The sequence below is a fragment of the Tursiops truncatus genome, chromosome 8, assembly GCF_011762595.2.
Source record: "Tursiops truncatus isolate mTurTru1 chromosome 8, mTurTru1.mat.Y, whole genome shotgun sequence".
NCBI classification, from domain to species: Eukaryota; Metazoa; Chordata; class Mammalia; order Artiodactyla; family Delphinidae; genus Tursiops; species Tursiops truncatus.
In genome coordinates, this window is record NC_047041.1 from 54502484 (window position 1) to 54523656 (window position 21173).

At 36.9% G+C, this 21173-nt stretch overlaps 1 protein-coding gene across 2 annotated transcripts in view; it reads right to left on the minus strand.

Moving 5' to 3' along the window:
- ACER3 (alkaline ceramidase 3) overlaps positions 1-21173 on the minus strand; it is a 188125-nt gene that overhangs the window by 85361 nt on the left and 81591 nt on the right. Inside the window, exon 3 of one of the 2 annotated variants that reach the window (XM_033862213.2) lies at positions 8624-8676. The exons of the other annotated variant lie outside the window; for it this stretch is intronic. Within the exon in view, the coding sequence (XP_033718104.1) occupies positions 8624-8676 (53 nt within the window). The remainder of the gene's footprint in view (positions 1-8623; positions 8677-21173) is intronic. 2 annotated transcript variants of the gene reach the window in all.

Consider the following 21173-nt stretch of genomic DNA (forward strand, 5'->3'; position numbering starts at 1 on the left):
ATATGCTAAGATAGAGCAGTATTTAAGAGAGGTGAGATACCTGCTCTCAAGTTTACATTCTAGTAGGGGAAAGTGCAAATAAGATAATTTCGAATAGCAGTAAGTGCTATGAAAAACATAAAGTAAAAGAAGTTCACAGAAGGGATTGCTTTACATAAAATGGTCAGAGAAAGCATGTCTGAATAGATGTCATTTGTACTGAAGAGTCAGAAGGGACCAGACATGCAAAAATTTGCGATAAAAGTATTGCAGGCAGAGGAAATAGCAATTACAAAGGGCAGGAGGTCTTGTCTGAAGAAAGACAAGGCCAGTGTGGCTAGAATGTAGTGAACAATGCAAAGGAATTGTAAACACTGAAGCTGCAGAACTGGAGCCTGACTGGATCATGTCGGCCATGGTAAAGAATCTGGATTTCACTTTAATGCAAATGGATGCCTTGGAGAGTGGTTTTTATCTTTTTAAATTTTATCTATTTTTGGCTGCATTGGGTCTTCGTTGCTGCAGGAGGGCTTTCTCTAGTTATGGCGAGCGGGGGCTACTCTCTGTTGTGGTGCGTGGGCTTCTCCTTGCGGTGGCTTCTCTTGTTGTGGAGCACGGGCTCTAGGCGTGCGGGCTTCAGTAACTTCAGCACGCAGCCTCAGCAGTTGTGGCTCGCAGGCTCTAGAGCACAGGGTCTGTGGCACACCGGCTTAGTTGCTCTGCGGCATGTGGGATCTTCCTGGACCAGGGAGGGCTCGAACCTGTGTCCCTTGCATTGGCAGGTGGATTCTTATCCACTGCACCACCAGGGAAGTCCCCCTTGGAGAGTTTTAAGCAGGAGAATGACATGACCTGATTTAAAGTTTCAAAGATCACCTTGGCTGATTGCAGAGGCAATGGCTGACTACTGCAGTAGTCAGGAAATGGGATGGTGATGCCTTACACTAAGGTAGGAGTAGTAAAAACAGGGAGAGTAGGCAGATCCAGGTATATTTTAAAAGTAAAACCAGAAGAACAGATTAAATGTGAGGGATGAAGGAAAGAAAGAAATCAGGGATGAGTCTAGGTTTTTGGCTTCAGCAAATGGGTGGGTGATGGCATCACAGGGGAACACCAGGAAGGAACAAGTATGGGAAAAGAAATAAAGAATTATATATTGCCCATATTAAAGGTTGAGATTTCTATGATATGTCAAACATACAATTGGATATACAAATCTAGAGCTAAATGGTTAGGTCAGAGCTGAAGATAGATGTTTTGAATCATCAGTATATAGATCACATTCAAAGCCATGAGATTATATAAGATCACCTTGGAGAGAATACAGAGAAGGTGGCCCAGGACAAAAGAGTAGCCAGTGAGGTAAGGAAGAAAGCTAGGGGAATTTCCTTTTCCATAACCAAGGAAAACTGGGAAGCCAAGACAAATGTTTCATGAAGGAAAAAGCAAACAACATGTGGAATGCTACTGAGAGGTCAAATAAGGAGAATATAAAAATGTGTCTATTGGATCTGGCAAGATGAAGGTCACTGTTGACCTTGACAACAGCAGTTTCTGTGAAGTGGAGGGAAGAGATGCCTAACTGGGATGGGAGGGAAAGAGAGGGAGGTGAGTGGAGAGAGAGAGGAGATAATCAAATGGTTCTGATGTGGTAAGGAACTGAACAATGACTCAAGAGCTACGGCTGGACACAAGGTCAATGGCGGAATAATTTTTAAAAGACAGGAACTGTTTGAGCATGTTTGATGCAGATGGCAGTGACTGAATGTAGTGACTTCCTAAAGACTGTGGTAGAGCAAGAGACTGCGGTGGGGTATGTAACTGCAGAAGTCTTTGAGTAGGAGGGAGGGGGTAAGTTTAGAGCGCCGGGAAGGGGACACTGGCTTTGACAGGATTTGATACATTTCTTCCATAATAATAGGAGGAAGAAGGAGGTGATAGAAAGATGAGGGAGTTCTTGGCTGATTCTGTCTATATTCTCATGAAATACTGAAGAAGATATCAGCAAGGAGAATGGGGTATGAGGCAAAAGAGATGTAAAAAGAAATCTAAAGAAAGGAACAGGTGTGAAATAATGGTTCTGGGAAGTGAAATTATCCGGGAAATGTAATGGCACTGCCTTGTAGCATTGAATGCTTATTTGTGATTTCTGTTCAATAATTTAAAAGTGAGATCATTTAACAAAGGGATGTAATTTCTATGAGCAATATTTCGCTACTCAGTTCAGGCACAGAATAGGCAGATAATTGAGCTGGATGTGGGCTGAATAATACTCAAAAAGCAAGGGGCAAGGGCTTTAAGGATATCTGTATGGGTGGCTAAGAGTTATAATTAATTTGGGGCCATAGGTTGCAAACTTTGTAAAAAGGGGAAAGAAGTGAGGCAAAATGTACTTCCTTCCAGTCTTTTCACTATTATTTATAAAATTGATATCATATTACATAAAGTTTTATGTCTCTATAACATTTTCCCATGTAAATAGTCTTCAAAATATTATTTTAATTTAGATATATCATAGTATATTTAACAATCTCCTTATTTTTTTTTTTTTTTTGGCCATGCTGCACAGCCTGTGGGATCTTAGTTCCCTGACCAGGGACTGAAGCTGGGCCTCAGCACCAATGGACCGCCAGGGAATTCCCAAACAATCTTCCTATTGTTAAAACATTTAGATCATTTAAAAGTCTTTATCACGTGTAATGCTGTGATAAACATCCTTGTGAAAATCTTTTCTCTGTCTCTGATTACTTTCTTAGGAAGTATTCCTACGAGTGCAATTACTGGGTCAAAGGATATGTATATTGCTTTTCTGTTTAAAAGAAACTATTAAAACAATTCCAACCTACAGAAAAGTTAGAAGTACAATACAAATAATTTTCTTCTCCCTGAACCATATGAGTAAACTGCTGACATGAGGTTCCATTACTCCAAAGTACTTTAGTGTGTGTTTCCTTCAAGGATATTCACTCATTATATGCCTTGACCAAATGGGATTTATCACAGGAATGCAAGGTTGGTTCAACGTATGAAAATAAATCAACATACCAGACCTTACTAATATAATAAAGAAGAAAACCCACATGATCATCCCAAGATGCAGAAAAAACATTTAAAAATTCCAACACATTTTCTTGATAAAAACACTCAACAAACTAGGTAGGAATAGAAGGGAACTTCCTCAGCCTAAAAAGGACATCTACATAAAGCTCCAGCTAACATTATAATTAATGGTGAAAAACTGAAAGCTTTCTTCCTAAGATCAGGAACAAAACAAGGATGTCTGCTCTCTCAACTTCTATTCAACAGTGTCCAGAATATAAATGAATGTATATGCAAAACAGAAACAGACTCACAAATATAGAAAACAAACTTGTGGTTACCAAAGAGGAGAGGAAGAGGGCTGGGACAAATCAGGGTATGGAATTAACAAACTACTATATATAAAATAGATAAGCAGCAAGGATATATTGCATAGCACAGGGAATTATAGCCATTATCTTGTAATAACTTATAATGGAGTATAATCTACAAAAATACTGAATCATTATGCTGTATACCTGAAACTAAAATAATAATATAAATCAACTATATTTCAATTAAAAAAAACCACTGTGCTAGAAGTTCTAGTCAGGGCAGTTAGGCAAGAAAAATAAGCATAAGGCATCCAATTGCTAAGGAAGAGGTAAAACTATATCTATTTGCATATGACATGATCTTTTACACACAAAAAAACCCTAACAAATCTATATACACATACACATAAAACTGTAAGAGGTAAAAAACAAGTTCAGCAAGGATACAAGAGCAATATGCAAAAATCATTGGTATTTCTATACAACAGGCATGAGAAATCAGAAAGTGAAATTAAGAAAACAATTTCATTTACAATAGCATCAAAAAGAATACTTATAAATAACAAAAGAAGTCAAAACTATAAGACATCACTGAAAGGAATTAAAAAGACTTAAATAAGTGGGAAGACATCCTGTGTTCATAGATTGGAGGACTTAATATTAAGATGGCAACACTCTCCAAAGTATGGATTCAATGCAATCCCTTTCAAAATCCCAGTTAACTTTTTGCAGAAATTGATAAGCTGATCCTAAAATTCATAAGGAAATTCAAGGGACCCAGAATAGATTAAACAGTTTTTAAAACAAAGAATAAATTTGGAGGATTCACAGCTCCCAATTTCAAAACTTACTACAAATCTACAGTAATCAAGGTACATATAGGTCAATGAAATAGAACTGAGAGTTGAATTGAGCGTCAAGAAATAAACTCATACATTTATAATTGATTGATTTTCGACAGGGGTGCCAAGACAATTCAAAGAGGAAAGAACAGTTTTTTCAACAAATTGACTTGTGACAACTGGATATCCACATGCAAAAGAATAAAGCTAGACCTGTACCTCACACCACATACAAAAATTAATTAAAAATGGACCAAAGACCTAAATGTAAGAGCTAAAACTATAAAGCTAACTTCTAAGTATGTTAGAAAAAAACACAGGTATAAATCTTCATAACCGTGGATTAGGCAATGGTTCCTTAGATACAACATCAAAAGCAAAAGCAACCAAAGAAAAAATAGATAAAATGAACTTCAGCAAAATTGAAAACTTTTTTTTGCTTCAAAGGATGCTATTAAGAAAGTGAAAAAACAGCCCACAGAATGAAAGAAAATATTAGAAAACCATATATTTGATAAGGGTCTAGTATTCAGAATATATATAGAACTCTTACCATGTAATGACAAAAAGGCAAATAACCCAATTTTAAAATAGGCAAAAGGATATGAATAGACATTTCTCCTAAGAAGGTAAACAAATGGTCAATATACACATGAAAAGATGCTTAAGATCACTTATTATTAGGGAAATGCAGGACAAAACCACAATGAGATACCACATCACACCCACTAGGATGGCTATAATCAAAGGGACGGACAATAACAAGTATTGGCAAGGATATGGAGAATTGCCAGCAGGAATGTAAAATGGTGTAGTCGCTTAGAAAAACAGTCTAGCAGCTCCTCCAAAGGTTAAACATAGAGTTACCCTTTGACTTAGAAATTCCACTCCTAAGTATATACCTAAGAGAACTGAAAACGTACATCTACACAAAAACTTGTGTATGAATGTTGATGGCAGCATTATATATAAAGGCCAAAAACTCATAAACAACCCAAATATCCAGTAATAAATAAATGGATAAACAAAATGTGCTGTATCCAAACAATGGAATAGTTCAGCCTAATTGAACCAAAAGGCCACATATCGTATGATCCATTGCTATGAAATGTCCAGAATAAGCAAATCCATGGAGAAAGAGTAGATTAGTGGTTGTCAAGGTGGAGGGATTAATGGGGAGTGACTGCTAATGGGAATGGGATTTCTCTTTGGAGTGATGAAAATATTCTGGAATTAGAGAGTGGTGATGGGTTCCATAATTCTGTGAGTATACTTAAAACAACTTGTATACTTTAAAAGGGTATATTTTATGATATGTGAATTACATCTTTAAAAGAAGATATTCACCTACATATTCACAATACTACCAACAAAATGAGGAAATTAACATTGATTTATTACTATCATGTAATCCTCAGACCCCATTTAAGTTTTTCTAAGGGTCACAATAATATCATAAGTATAAGCATACACACATACACATACACACACATACCACACACACACAGGATCCAGCCCAGAATTACATAGTGTATTTACTTCTCATATCTTTTTAGTCTCCTTCAATCTTGAACAGTTCCTCAATCTTTTAATTTTATGACCATGGATACTTTTGAAGACTACATGCCAGTTGTTTTGTAGAATGTCACTCAATTTGATTTTGCCTGATATTTCCGTATGACTAGATTCAGATTATGCATCTTTGGCAAGAATACCAGAGAAGTGATGCTATGTTTTTGCCACTGCATCCTCCGGTGGCATACAATTTTGATTTGTCCCATTATGAAGATACTCATTCTGATTGCTTGATTAAGGTGGTGTCTGCTAGTCTCCTCCACTGTAACGTTACCCTTTTACCCTTTATAATTATTTTGTAATAATGTACTTTGAAACAATGTAAATTCAACATCAAACTTTTAATCTATCCACTTATTCATAATCACTTACTGTTTCATTTATTATATCATGTATTATTTTAGTTTGGACTCATGATTTCCCATTTTATTCAGTGGGTTGTGTCTTCAATGGATTTAATAACTTATAATCTGTTACTATCATTGCTTATTTTGATGCTCAAATTGTCTCAAATTTGAGAGAAGCCCTTCAAGTTGCCTTCAGTGTCCTTTTGACATCTTCCCATCATTCTTTTTTGGTTTTTTTTTTTGCGGTACGCGGATCTCTCACAGCTGTGGCCTCTCCCATTGCAGAGCACAGGCTCCGGACGTGCAGGCTCAGCGGCCATGGCTCACGGGCCCAGCCGCTCCGCGGCATGTGGGATCCTCCCGGACCGGGTCACGAACCCGTGTCCCCTGCATCGGCAGGCGGACCCTCAACCACCGCGCCACCAGGGAAGCCCTCCCATCATTCTTTTATCATTTCCATTCCTTCTGGCACAAAAAGATGGTTCAGGCTCATATTGTCCTTTTTTTCTGCCCCAACCCTCAGAATCCAGCCAGATTCCTTTTAATGACGAACGATCTGGATGATAGGTATATGCTCTTTGGTATTGGGGTTCCCGGCTCCTAAGTCCTCTCATGGACAGAGTCAGAGAATAGCATGGATGTGTGTGTGTGTGTGTGTGTGTGTGTGTGTATGTGGTGTGTGTATATCATTTGTAAACTGAGAATGATTTTGGTCAAATCTACTAGACTCAGCTCTAGTACTAGAATTTATAAAACATGAGTAATAACTATCTAAGACAGTATATATGGAAGCATTCAATGACTGCTAGAGCTGGACAAATTCTAGTTATTTTTTAGTAGGATAAAATGCAAAGCCTTATTTTCAGGGTTATTATTTAGCTGTTGCTCACTGGTATCACCATTCTGATTGCTGGTATTCTTGCCATACAGTTAAAAATTTTTGAATATCATTCCTGTCATTTCTTCAAACACATTCTAGCTTTATCACTGTTCTAGCTTTATCACTGTTGTCAGATACACCACCATTGTAATGACTCCCTGCTTCTGTTTATGTCATAATGCAAGTGCAGTATGTCATTTCACCTTTCACTACCTAAAAAGTTTCAACTAAATTCTTTCAGATTCTGTTTAAATGTCTTTAACGATTATAGATTCTTCTAAGCTCCACTGTGTTGCCATAGCGTATTTGTACTTCTTTAAAAATAATTTCCAGGGCTTCCCTGGTGGTGCAGTGGTTGAGGGTCCGCCTGCCAAAGCAGGGAACACGGGTTCGTGCCCTGGTCCGGGAAGATCGATCCCACATGCCGCGGAGCGGCTGGGCCCGTGAGCCATGGCCGCTGAACCTGCGCGTCCGGAGCCTGTGCTCCGCAACGAGAGAGACCACAACAGTGAGAGGCCCGCGTACCGCAAAAAATAAATAAATAAATAAATAATTTCCATATTATATCACTGTTTATAAGTCTTCTTTCCCAGCCAGAGAGTGTAAGAAATGTGTTCTATGCTCGATTAAGTCAGACCGGTGTCTTATTCATTTGTGTATTCTCCATGTCAAGCATGGCATGCACAAGAAACATGACACCTTATTATAAATATGTGTTGAATAGTAAAATCAATTCTAAGAATTAATTCTTACATTTTAATGTAGCTGTAATTAATAATTCCTAGACTACTGTATAAACAGATCCTTCCAGAAGAGCGCTATCCAACACAGTAGGCACTAGCCTTATGTGGCTATTGAGCACTTGAAATAAACCTAATCCTAACTGAGATACGCTGCAAGTGTGAAACATACACCCAGTTTCAGGCTGTGAAACATTTCATTAATAAATTTTTATACTGATTACATGTTGAAGTAACACTTTGGATATACTGTGTTAAATAAAATGTTATTAAAATTAATTTCACCTATTTCTTCTTAATGTGGCTTTTTAAGATGTGGCTACTGGAGATTTTTAATTACATACGTCATTCACATTATATTTCTACTGGACAGTGCTATTCTAGGAGTTTCTGGGCTAGTGATGGGGAACAAAGAGGTTAAAAGATTGAGGACTAGCTCTATGGCCCCCTTAGAGCAAAGACAGTAAATAAAAATCCTTGCATAGCTCTAAAACCTTGCTATTAAAGGGACCAGACCATTCAAGTGGATGCCACAAGAGAGACATAAGGGGATGTAGGCAGCCAAGAATAAGAATACATTACTTTGGTGAACTGATTTTATCTTCTTAAGATGTCTCCATGAGACTCTACTTTCTAATCCTACTCTAAAGTCATACATGCCTGCACAGAGGTGGTCAAAAACCCATTCTGCTCTCGTTTGTTTTCTCTATGGACACTTATTTGCTTGCCCCTTCACTTACTCAACCTGGATCCTTTGGCCTGAAGTAAAAAACTCCAGGGATTACAAATCCCATCTTTTTTTCTTCTTGCCTCAATATCATCCTCTAGTAATGTGCTCTTTCCTCAAATTTGAAGTGTCTCTGGATTAAGAGAAATAAGCATTTAAGTCAATTTTGTCATTACTGACCTGCATTTCATATTTCAGAGTCATGTGGAAGCACCAGGATCCCATTCCTACCACTGAAATTAAAACAAACAAATAAAAAAAAAACAATTAGCATGAAATTCTTTGGGGGTGGCCAGAGTGACTTGAGAAGACAGTAAGACATTTCAAAGCACTGAGTTTTAGAACAAATTTATGAAATCTTGTGGCAGGATATAGCAGACCCTGCTTAAGCTCTATCTATAACTGATGAAATTTTGGTACAGAAATAAACAAGTTCTCGTACATTTCCTCCACTAAGTGATTTATTAGATTAATAAATATTCTCCATTTTTTTGCATAAAATGTATTACAGATGCTCAGGGTAAGCTTTAATGATCACAGCTTGTTAGCTACTCTTCAGTACTTCCTTTGGATTAGCTAGTTCTAATCCAAATAGCTGAGGTGGATGCTTAATAAGAGCCAGTCACTTCTGTTTGTTCCTAGACTTGTTAATGCCACTGTGTTTAGTTATCAGAAGTATGACTGCAAAAAGAGAGCTACTGTTTCTACAAAAACTGTTTAAAATGTTTAAAACAGACTCAATAGAATTGAGTTGCTAATAAAAATTGCTGTTGAATTAGCTGTGGTCAAGATATCTATTATAGATTGGGAAAAACAGTAAATATCTAAAGATTCTGTATTCATGTCTCAAAGTTCTTTCCAAGTGCCTCCATTTTAAACAAACTGTTTTCATTTTAGGGTTTAAAATTTTTTGTTTGTTTTTCAATGCAAGAAAGACTAAGTAGAACTATAATTAGGGTCCCATATTCAAAGGCCACGCCCTACATCAAATCATTGTCAAAGATTATACAACTATTTGTTAATTAAAATAAAACTTGAAGGTGGGTATACATTTTTTTCAATATAATTACAGCTTTGACTCTTTAAAAGTTTACGGACTAAATATCACTCCCTATCACATCTGATAACACAGTTTCTACTATGATTAAGTTTAGTTCAACAAGCCTTTACTGAATACCTCCCATTTGCCAAATTCTACTACAGATGCTGACGTACAAAGATAAGATCCGGTCATTGGCCTTAATGAAGTTTATAAGCTAATGGAGGAGACAGGCAGATAAATAGAAGATGCCAGTATGTGGAGATATGATAAAAAAAGATATGTATAGAGTACTATAGGAGCACAGAAGAGGGGACTTATGAAAGAAGTCAGAGAAAGCAAAAATGACGTCAGAGGAGTTAGCCTCAAGGATGTAAGAGTCAGCCCAACAAACATGGTAAATGTGGATGTTACCAAATCATTTGTATGAAGCCACTTGAGAAAAATTTCAAACTCTTTGTTACTCTTGCTTTTTAAAAAAATCATTATAGACATTATCACATTATTTACTGCTCAAAATGAGATGAGAGAAGTCAAGAGTTATTGCACTCATCTTACTAAAGAAATGAGGAAGTAGATGGTTGCTGTCTTTTTTCCAAAGGAGAAATTAGAAGGTGCAAAGTAGAATAAATTAATGGAAGGAGGGGAAAAAAACAAACCCTGTGAGTTATTTAAAGTCACATAATATACTATAAAGTAAAAAAATTAAAATGAGGTGGATGACTATTCATCCTGAAAGGTAGACTGGCCACTAAATCATGTCTCACTCAACAACTGTTTTTATCCAAACCTTTCCAAATGTCCTCTTGTTACTGTTTATTATATCTCATTAAAAGTCTGATTTTTAAAAAATCTCTACAGTTTATTTCCTTTCAACACTCCATTTAGAATGCAAAGAAATGTAATAGAAGAACATCACCTTTCTCCATGCAGTATTTTATATTTTGCCACTTTAAAGAAAACTACCAATTTTTGCTAAAATTTATTAGCTTTACTGATGTAATTCACAAACTAGAGTTAAAGTACACAATTCAATTGTTTTTTAATATTTTCACAGAGTTGTGCAACCGTTATCATTATTAGAACATTTTCATGACCCCAAAGACAAACCCCAGGCCTATTAGCAGTCACCCCTATTTCTCTTCAAACCTCCTCCCTCCTCAGCCCTAGACAACCATTAATCTATCTTCTGTCCCTAAAGATTTGTCTGTTCTGGACTTTTCATATAAGTGGAATCATACAATATGAAGTCTTTTCTGTCTGGTTTCTTTCATTTAGCATATCTTCAAGGTTCATTCATATTACAGCATGTATCAATAATACCTTCCTTTTATGGATGAATAACATGTCATTGTATGAACATGCTACATTTTATTTATCTATTCACCAGTTGATGGACATTGCTAAGGACTGCACCTTTGTGTTCCCTCCAAATTCACATGTTGAAGCCCTGACCCCCAATGTGACAGTAGTTGGGCATGGTGCCTTTGAGAAATAAACAGGTTTAGATGAGGTCAAGAGAGTAGGGCCCCCATAATGGGATTAGGGTCCTTATATGAAGAAGAGACAGAATTTCACTCTCTCTCCCCACCTACATGAAATAAGGATAGGCCACATGAGGACACAGGGAGAAGGTGGCCCTCTGCAAGCCAAGAAGAGGGCTCTCACCAGGAACGGAATTAGTCAGCACCTTAATCTTGGACTTCCAGAACTGTGAGAAATAGTCTATTGTTCAAGTCTATGGTATTTTGTTATGGCAGTCTGAGCTAACTAAGAGACATTTAGGCTTTTTCTACATTTTGGCTATTATTAATAATGCTGCTGTGAGAATTCATGTATAAGTTTTTGTGCAGACGTATGTTTTCATTTCTCTTGGGTATATACTGAGGATGGAATTTCTGGGTCATATGGAAACTCTATGTTTAGCATTCTGAAGAACCGTGTAAGTGTTTTTCAAAGTGGCTGCACTATTTTATACTCCCATTAGCAATATATGAATTTCTCCACATCCTCCCTATACTAGTTGTTGGTTGTCTTTCTGATTACCATCCTAATGGATTGAAGTGGTATTGTGGTTTTGATTGGCATTGCCCTAGTGATTACCCCATTCCCTTCTTTTTTTCTTATTAAACGTTCCACATTTCAGATTTGTCTCACTGTGTGTGTGTGTGTGTGTGTGTTTAATGGATTTTATGTTTTAGAGCAGTTTTAGATTCATGGCAAAATTGAGCAGAAGGTACAAAGATTTTCCATATAACCTCCACTCCCACACACACACATAGTCTCCCCCAGTATCAACATGCCCCACCACAGTGGTACACTTCTTATTACAATTGATGAACCCATATTGATACATCATTATGAATCAAAGTCCATATTTCATATTACAGTTCACTCTTGAGTATAGAGAAATCTATAATGACATGTATCCACCATTATAATATCATACAGAATAGTTTCATTGCCCTGAAAATCCTATGTGCCCTGTCATTTCAACTCTCCCTCTCCCCTAACCCCTAGTAAACACTGATCTTTCAAAGTGGCTGTGCCATTCTTCATTCCCACCAGCAATGAATGAGAGTTCCTGTTGCTCCACAACCTCATTCCCTCTTCAACAGATATTTACTGGGCTCTTAACAAAGTTCCAAGCATTTCCACTAGGATAAAGGAGTGAACAAGAGAGATATGTTTCCTGTCTTAACTTTTAGCAAGCCACTAAAAATATGAGAGGGGCCATTTCAAAGCTATGCAAAGGGGTTACTACCTTGTCTAGGGAGTCAGAAGAGGGCTATCAGGGGAAGTAACACATAAGCTAGGACTTAAAAATAAACTGAGTTAACCAGGTGAAAAGAATTTTTTTAAATGAGATCATCCTACGTAGAAGGATCACCTAACATAGAGGCAAGGTAGTGCATTCAAAGAAGTAAAGGAGCTTGGCTTAGACCATGAACACTTGCCTCCAGTGGGAAGACCGGCATGATTTGTAGGCAGCAGACTGAGAAGAGCCTGGTATTGGCATGCTACCAAACTTTTTCAAGGTTACGACAGAATACAGATGTGTTCGGATACACATTTATTTTGATCCATTTGACTGACCACACTGGGGAAAGAGTGTACAAGGGCTTTGGAATCAGACCTAAACTAGCATCCCAAATCTGTTACTTATTACTTATCAACTTTGGCAAGTTGCTTAAATCTCTTTGAGACTCAGCTGCCTCAGTTGTAAAATAAAAATAACAATGTTTATCATGAAAGGCTGCTGTGAGGATTATCTAGCATGCACCTGGCATACAACAGGTATCAACAAATTTTATTTTCCAGTCTACGAAAAAAAATTCATGTACATAGAGAATGGAATCACTAGGTTTTGGAAGTAGCCACAACACAAATTTAAAGGCCCAAGAAATACTCCTTTTAAATTACACCAAGATTTACCATGATGCACAAGAAGGGACCTAGAATAAATGAAAATGGAGAAGGGCATATTACCCCAAAGTATCAAAGGCATTAATAGTGTAATGTGTGATTATTTTAAAACCTATGAACTCAGAGTTCATTTTAGTATTATTGGTGGTGTCAAAACAATGCCAGCTACAATTATAGGAATGCATGACTGTTCTTTCCAGCAGAAGCTAGCATTCACATTAGAAACAAAATGCACTCTCATATTAGAGAGGTCATAGAATGTAGTAATTAAAAGTGTGAGCTTTGGAGAGCTGTCCTAAGAAGTTTGGACGTTATCCCTAAGATGATAAGAAGCCAATTTAGGGTTTTGAAAAAGAACTTTCCTAATTGCTCCCCACCTACCCTAAAGGTAAGTAATCACTCACTCCCTTTTCTAGTCTACCACTTGTCTAGTATATAATCTTATTATACTAACACACATACACACACACACACACACACACACACACACACACACACACACACACGTGCCGGAAGATCCTACTTAGCCTTATCAATGTATTTTGGATTACTTTCTCCCCACACCCAATATGGATGCTGCAACATTAGTAGTAGATGAGCTACCACATTACTTTAGCAACTCTTGGGCTATCATACTAACTACACTAGTGTGGTACACAGAATAATGGCTCCCAAAGATGTCTATGTCCTATCTCCAGAAGCTGTGAATATGTTACCTAAAATGGCAAAAATGACTCTGCAAACTTGATTAAATTAAAGGCCTTGAGATGGGGAGATTATCTTGGATTATTACAATGTGCTCAATTTAATCATCTGAGCCCTCAAAAGCAGTAACCTTTGGAAGATGTCACTATGGAAGAATGGTTAGAGAGATGTAAAACTGCTAGGTTTGAAGACAGAGGAAAATGGTCCAAGTCAAGAAGGAAAAAAATGGAATTATGTGGGCAGCCACATAAACTGGAGAGGACATGGAAATTGACTCTCCCCCTAGAGCCTCCAGAAAGGAACACAGACTTACCAACACCTGGACTAATGAGACTTGTATCAGAATTCTAATTTAAAGAACTGCAAGATAATAAACTTATCCTTTTTTGGTACTTTGTTACAGTAGCAGTAGAAACCCAATACAATTACTAACAGATGGCTAGTTTATTAGTTAATAAACTGGTACCTGAAGTGCCTCTTAAAACTCTTGCCTAAGAACTTTGGCTCATCTGAAGATTCTGAAGTAAAGTAAAAACTCAAGCTACAGACTAGGAGGAAATATTCACAATACATATAATATCTAACAAAAGGCTCACATATAGAAAATGTGATACAAAAATCAGATAGAAAAAGACAGCCCAATTTTTAAATGGGCAGATGATTTGTAGAGGCACATCACAAAAGATGATACCCAAAGTGTCAATAACAAGTGCTCAGCATCATTATTCATTGGGAAATACAAATTTAAACCTCAGTGAGACATCACCACATAGCAACCCAGAATGACTAAAATTAAAATGATAGACAAGTATAGGACTTCCCTGGTGGCGCAGTGGTTAAGAATCCGCCTGCCGATGCAGGGGACATGGGTTTGAGCCCCAGTCTGGGAAGATCCCACACGCTGCGGAGCAACTAAGCCTGTGTGCCACAACTACTGAGCCTGCGAGCCACAACTACTGAGCCTGCGTGCCACAACTACTGAAGCCCACGTGCCTAGAACCAGTGCTATGCAGCGAGAACCTACCGCAATGAGAGGCCTGTGCACCACAACGAAGATTAGCCCCTGCTTGCCGCAGCTAGAAAAAGCCTGCGTGCAGCAACGAAGACCCAATGCAGCCAAATAAATAAATACATTTAAAAAAAAAAAGATTGAAAAAAAAAGATAGACAAGTATAGATGACAATGTGGAATAACTGGAACTCTCAGATATTACTGGTGGGAGTGTAAATGGTCCAAACATTTTAGAAAATTGTTTGGCAGTTTCTAATAAATTTAAACACAGACTACCCTATGATCCAGCAATTCTACTTCTAGACATACAGCCCTAAAGAAATGAGCACAACTGTCCATCAAAAGACATATACAAGAATATCCACGGAATCTTTATTCATAAAAGTCTCAACTGAAAACCCAAATGCCCATTAACAGAAAAATGGGCAAATGAATTATATTCACACAATGGAATATTATATATCAATAAAAAAGAATGAACTACTGATAGAAACAACATAGATGAATGTCAAAAACATTACATCGAATGAACGAAGCCAGATGCCAGAGTACATACTATATGGTTCCATCTATATAAAGTCCAAGAACATGCAAATTAATATATCGGCATGGAAGTCAGAATATCAGTTATCATTTTGGGGATATGTTGACTGAGAAGGGGCACAAGGGAACTTTCTGGGATGACTGAAAATTTCTGTATCTTGATCTGGGTGGTGATTACACAGGCAAAATCTCATTGAGCTGTATGTATACTTAAGATTTGTACATTTTACTGTTTACGGAATACACCTCAATTTAAAAAAAGAAAGAATTTGGAGGGGGAAACATTCACATGCAATGCTCCAAATATACTTTGCCTGTCAAAATATTCCCACCTTAAGTGATTTGCTTTAGTACTTTTCATACTGGTTCTGAAACAACTCTATCCAAGCCTTCAGGCAGGTTAAGTTAGTAACAAGCAAATGTTCCACAGGTAGAGGAAAAGTAAGAACACAAAATAACAACGATAAGAATGGATGTGACAGAATATAGTAATTGAAGGGAGAACCAAAATAATTCTGTTTAAGAATATCTATAGCCAAGTGAGGGGAATGTTTGGACTGCCTAAGGTATGTTAAAGAGAATGGAGCTAGAGCAATAATAACAACAGACATAATAATAAGAGAAATGAGATGACATTATGATATTTTATACTTATTTTCTTAGAAAATAACTGCATTCAATTATTGTCTTATTCTGGCTCCAGCCTAAAACGCTGAAACATAAACCACAACTGAGGCCACAGGAAGCAGACGAAGAGCTGTTACAGCTCATGCTTCCTGGCTTAGGCTATTTTCTACCTGGCTTTCTACCTTTCTACTTTTACTTTCTACCAGGCTATTTTCCTGGCCATTTCACTTCCTCACTTCCTGTTCACTGACTACACAGGCTACTTAGCTGACTGGTTCCTGCTTCTCTGGCTGAACCTATCCCTGGGTTTTGGCTTCTAGGTTGGGCATGTTTATTCAAAGTGTAGTAAAACCACAAATAAAACCATATAAAACCACAGATGCATATGCACAAAGATTAGGAACTATTAATAAAAGAAAATACTATTTCTGTTGGGTGATGGGATTATGGGTATTTCGCATTGTCTTCCAAATTTGTCTTCATGTTACTATATTACTTTTTCTACTAACTAGAAAAAAAGACCATTGATGTTTCTGGCAATGTCTGGAAAATTGGGACTAAATTAAGGGGAATAAGTAAGTTAGTAAACAAGTTATGAAATGATTTCTGAAGTTCCTTTCCACAGCATATTGATTTTATCCTGTTTCACTGCTAAGTGTAATTGCTATAATCTAAAAGATTATTAGTCTAGTACGCAGTCCACTCACTTTCCCCTTGACAAATGGTATAATATTCTTAAGATCACTTCAGATGTCTTTGATTCAGTATGGCAGTGACTACTGTAAGTATGGTCACACTAAACTTAAGGCTACTCCATGCAAAGAATTTCCAGTGGTCCTTTCCATGGGGAAATGACTGTGTGATATTTCTATTTCAGCGCTGAAGTCTATCTTCAACAGACTTTTTCTGCTCTACTTTATTAATGTTTTGACTATTTTACCACTCATTTTTTCTTGTTGCCAATTACCTACTCATTTAGATAACTGCATAACAAATACATTTGTACAACTACAAATAGATTTTGTTGTTTATATGCAATTCATCTCTCCTCAATGTAGTATAAGCTCTCTGGGGACAGACTTTGTCTTTTTATGCTGGCACATAGTATGTACTCAAAATTTATTTGTAAAGGAAAGCGAACTTATTGATATTTTAAAGGATTAAGATAAACAACAATTTGTGACTTTGGGAGTAAAGAGAAAAATTAAATTTCATGAAAAACAAATCTCATGGAAGGGCTTCTTTTGGTTTGTTCTATTTTAGACAATGCACAGTTGTAAATAACTGTCCTATGGCATAATGATTAAAAGCATATATATTTGGGTTCAAGGTATGGCTCTACCATTTACTCATTGTGTGATCTTGGTCAAGTTACTGCTCTTCTCAAATATTACCTTTATAAGATGAAGTTGAAGGGATCCTCATAGATTGTAGAGAATTTTAAATGACATAATAATATAATTTAATGTACTTCCCACAGAGCCTGGTATATAATAAATGCCCTACGAATGACAATTACTATTATCTCTCTAAACTCCACCAACATTAGCAGCAAATTTTATGACCTCATAAAAAGTAATGACTAAGCCAATACCACATGAAGCTTGGAAAATGTTAAGAGTCCTAATGTCAAATACTAATAGCAACTAGGCAGGCGGAATTTAGCGTCAAATAACTTGTCTTTACTTTTCAATTTATTCTCCTAGTTTTATTATGGGACAAGGAGTATTAAATTCATTTGAATTCTTTATCGTCCTTCTCTATATTTAAGCAGAAATAATTTTGCTGATTTTAAAAATGTTTACTTAAAACAAGTATTAGGTTCTTAATCCCCCCTCCTTTTTTTTTATTTTGGCTGCCCCAGGTCTTAGTAGCGGCATATGGGATCTTCATTGCGGCATGCAGAATCTTTAATTGTGGCATGCTGACTTCTTAGCTGCAGCATGCGGACCTCTTAGTTGCAGCGTGCGGACTCTTAGTTGGGCATGCGAACCCTCAGTCATGGCGTGCGTGCGGGATCTAGTTCCCCGACCAGGGATCGAACCTTGGCCCCCTGCATCGGGAGCATGGAGTCTTACTCACTGGACCACCAGGGAAGCTCCCCCCACCTTTTAATAGCAAGTTTTACTAAGAGACCTATTAGAAAAATAATCAGAGAAGACATTTTTGATTCTTCTATTGATGTTATGAGCATCTCTTCCTTTCATAAAATGTGCATATTTGGGATAAAAATAAACAAAGAGGAAGAGAAAAATATTAGACAAAGGGACTGGGTGGTTCCAAAGCAGCTATAACTGGGCAGGTGGACTAAACTGATATCAGGCTTATTGGAAGAACTGGCAATTGCTCAAGGACATGGGATGGGAAAAAATATTTTAAAAGTAATGTCTGTAACCCTTAACTTCCCTAATTCTTCCTCACTGTACTTGGTACCTTTTCTTTATAACACTTACCACACTGTTAGTGCATACTTAATTATAAAATTATTTGATTAATCTCTGTTTCCCCTGCTAAACTCTAAGCTCCAATGAACAATGGTTTGAGAGCTAGACCTAGCACATAACTGATTCTCAGTAAAAATTTGTTGAATGAATTAAAAAATGACTAAATTCTTAGTAAATCTAGGCTCTAAGCCAGAACACAACTCTCATAAATTACTAACAATCTGTTCCTAATATACTTCTACACAATGCCAAAATTTCCAATTCCTTCTGCAAAATCTCCCTCAACTCCAAAAAGTTCATATCAACTAAGAAGTTATTATGAATTTTTGGTCATAAAATTAAGATACTGAAAAATCTTATATGGTATTCAGTAAATGTCCTTGATTTGTTAATCGAATCTGTTTCCAGATAAAGTTTGTTCCCTGTGTGTGTGTGTGCATATGTGAATCTCTCTCATACACACACACACATACAAATTTTTTTTTTGGTGGGGAGACTTATCTCAGTGAAAAATTCAAACAAGTACAAAAAGTCCTAGCAAAAATGCCTGTTGTTTAAAATAAAGTATCCATTCATTCATCAAACAGCCTCATGTATTTGGTTTGCACCAGGTATTGCTGAATGCCAGAAATCCAGAAGAGTAAGAACTCAGCTGCTTTCAGGAAGCAAAGCTTAGTCTTGTAGAAGGGACAGACTTAAAAACCATTCTTATTCAACCTTTGCTGATTTGCCCCATATTGCCTTTTAGACCTTCTCCTTGTGCCCCAATTCAGGATCCAATGAAGATATTGCATGTAGTTGTCCGTCTCTTTTAATCTGGAACAGTTCCTCAGCCTTCCTTTGTTTTCATGACTTTAACATTTATAAAAAAAAAAAAACAAAAAAAACCAGGTTGGTTGTTTTATAAAATAACCCTCACAAACTGGGTTTTTCTGATTGTTTTCTCATCATTTGGTTCAGGTTATGCACTTCTGGGAATAATATTGTATAAATGATGTTGTTTCCTTTTCAGTGCATCACACCAGGAAGAATCAGTTGTTAGTTTATACTGTTATTAATGATGTTAGGATTGATTAGTTGAATAAGGTGGTATCTGCCAGATTTCTGTGCTGTTACCATTTTTCCATCTGTAACTAATGAGCAAGTAATTCATCAGGAGATACTTTCAGGCTGTGTAATCATCATGTTCCCAAACACTTTCACCCAATATTTTTAGCATTCACTGATGACTCCTGAATCAATTATTACGATGATGGTTGCAAAATGATGATTTTAAAAAACCCTATCATTCTGTTTACATTTATTAGTTGGCAATTCTACTCTTTAAAAAAAAAGCTTTCTGCTTCTCACACCATTTGTTTGTTAGTATCAGTATGAGCTTGTGCATTCTTTTCTTATACCATGTGTTACATAACCCATTACAGTCATTTTCCATTTGGAAGCTCAAATTTTCAGTTTGGCCAAAGTGTCTTCTGTGTCATTTTGACATTATTCCCTCATTTTTTCAGCCCTTTCTTACTTTCTGGAGTGATAAGATGTTCCAGACTCATCTCGCGCTTTCCCTGCCCTATCCTAGAAATGAGGCATTTCTCCAAGAAGCCTTAGTTCCTTTTAGTGAGGAAAGATTTTTAGAAACCAAGGTGTGGGCACTAGGTATGTTCATTGCTACTTAAGATTCATTGCTTCCAGACCCTTTCAGAGGATAGAACATGTGAAATCTTTTTTTATTTTTAATCATGCTGATACCTCAGATTTCAATGTTCTTTCAGGGTTCTTCCTTGCCTTCCTCCATCCAAATTTGTATCTCCTTCTTCTACATGAGAACCCTAGCCCCCAACAATATCAATATATTTCCTCATTTGCTTAATCCTAAAATGCAAAGATAACTTCAGAATTGCTATATTCATACCATTACTGACAATAAAAAGTAAATAAATAAATACACAGTAAATAAAGTTAGTAAAGTAAGGTTCAATCTCACTGAATTCTCTTTCTGTTTTCAAATTGGGTATATGAGAAAACCATTTCAAAGTTAACTAGATTAATAATTTCCTCTTATGTGGTTATGTTCTCTGTTTGATAAAGAGTACAATACATTAAAAAAATTAAGACTTTTTTTTTTTAGAATAGTTTAGGTTCACAGCAAAATTAGGCAGACGGTACATATATTTCCCATATAATGCCTGTCCTCCTCACCCCCCCAACCCTCTGGCTTCCTCCATTATCAACATCACTCCCCCAGAGTGGTACATTTGTTACCACAGATGACTCTACACTGACACATTATTAGCACCCCAAATCCATAGTTTACATTACAGTTCACTCTTTGTTTTGTATATTCTATGGGTTTGGAAAATATATCCACCATTATAGTATCATACACAATAGTTTCATGATCCTAAAAATCTTCTGTCCTCTGCCTATCATCTCTCTCCCCCCAACACCTAGCAACCACTGATCTTTTAACAGTCTCCACAGTTCTGTCTTTTTCAGAATGTCATATAGTTGGGATCATACAGTATTTAGCCTTTTCAGACTGGTTTCTCTCACTTAGTAATATGCATTTAAGGTTCCTCCCTGTCTTTACAGTTTGATAACATACTTCTTTTTGGCACTGAATAATATTCCATTGTCTAGAGGTACCACAGTTTCCTAATCCATCCACCTACTGAAGGACATCTTGGTTGCTTCCAAGTTTGGGCTTTACGAATAAAGCTGCTTTTGTGTAGACATAAGTTTTCAACTCCTTCGGGTGAACACCAAGGAGAGTGATTGCTGGGTAGTGTGGTGAGAACACATTTAGTTTTGTAAGAAACTGCCGAACTGTCTTCCACAGTGGCTGTACCATTTTACATTCCCACCAGCAATGAGTAAGACTTCCTGTTGCTCCACATCCTGGCCAGCATTTGGTGTTGTCAGTGTTCTGAATTTTGGC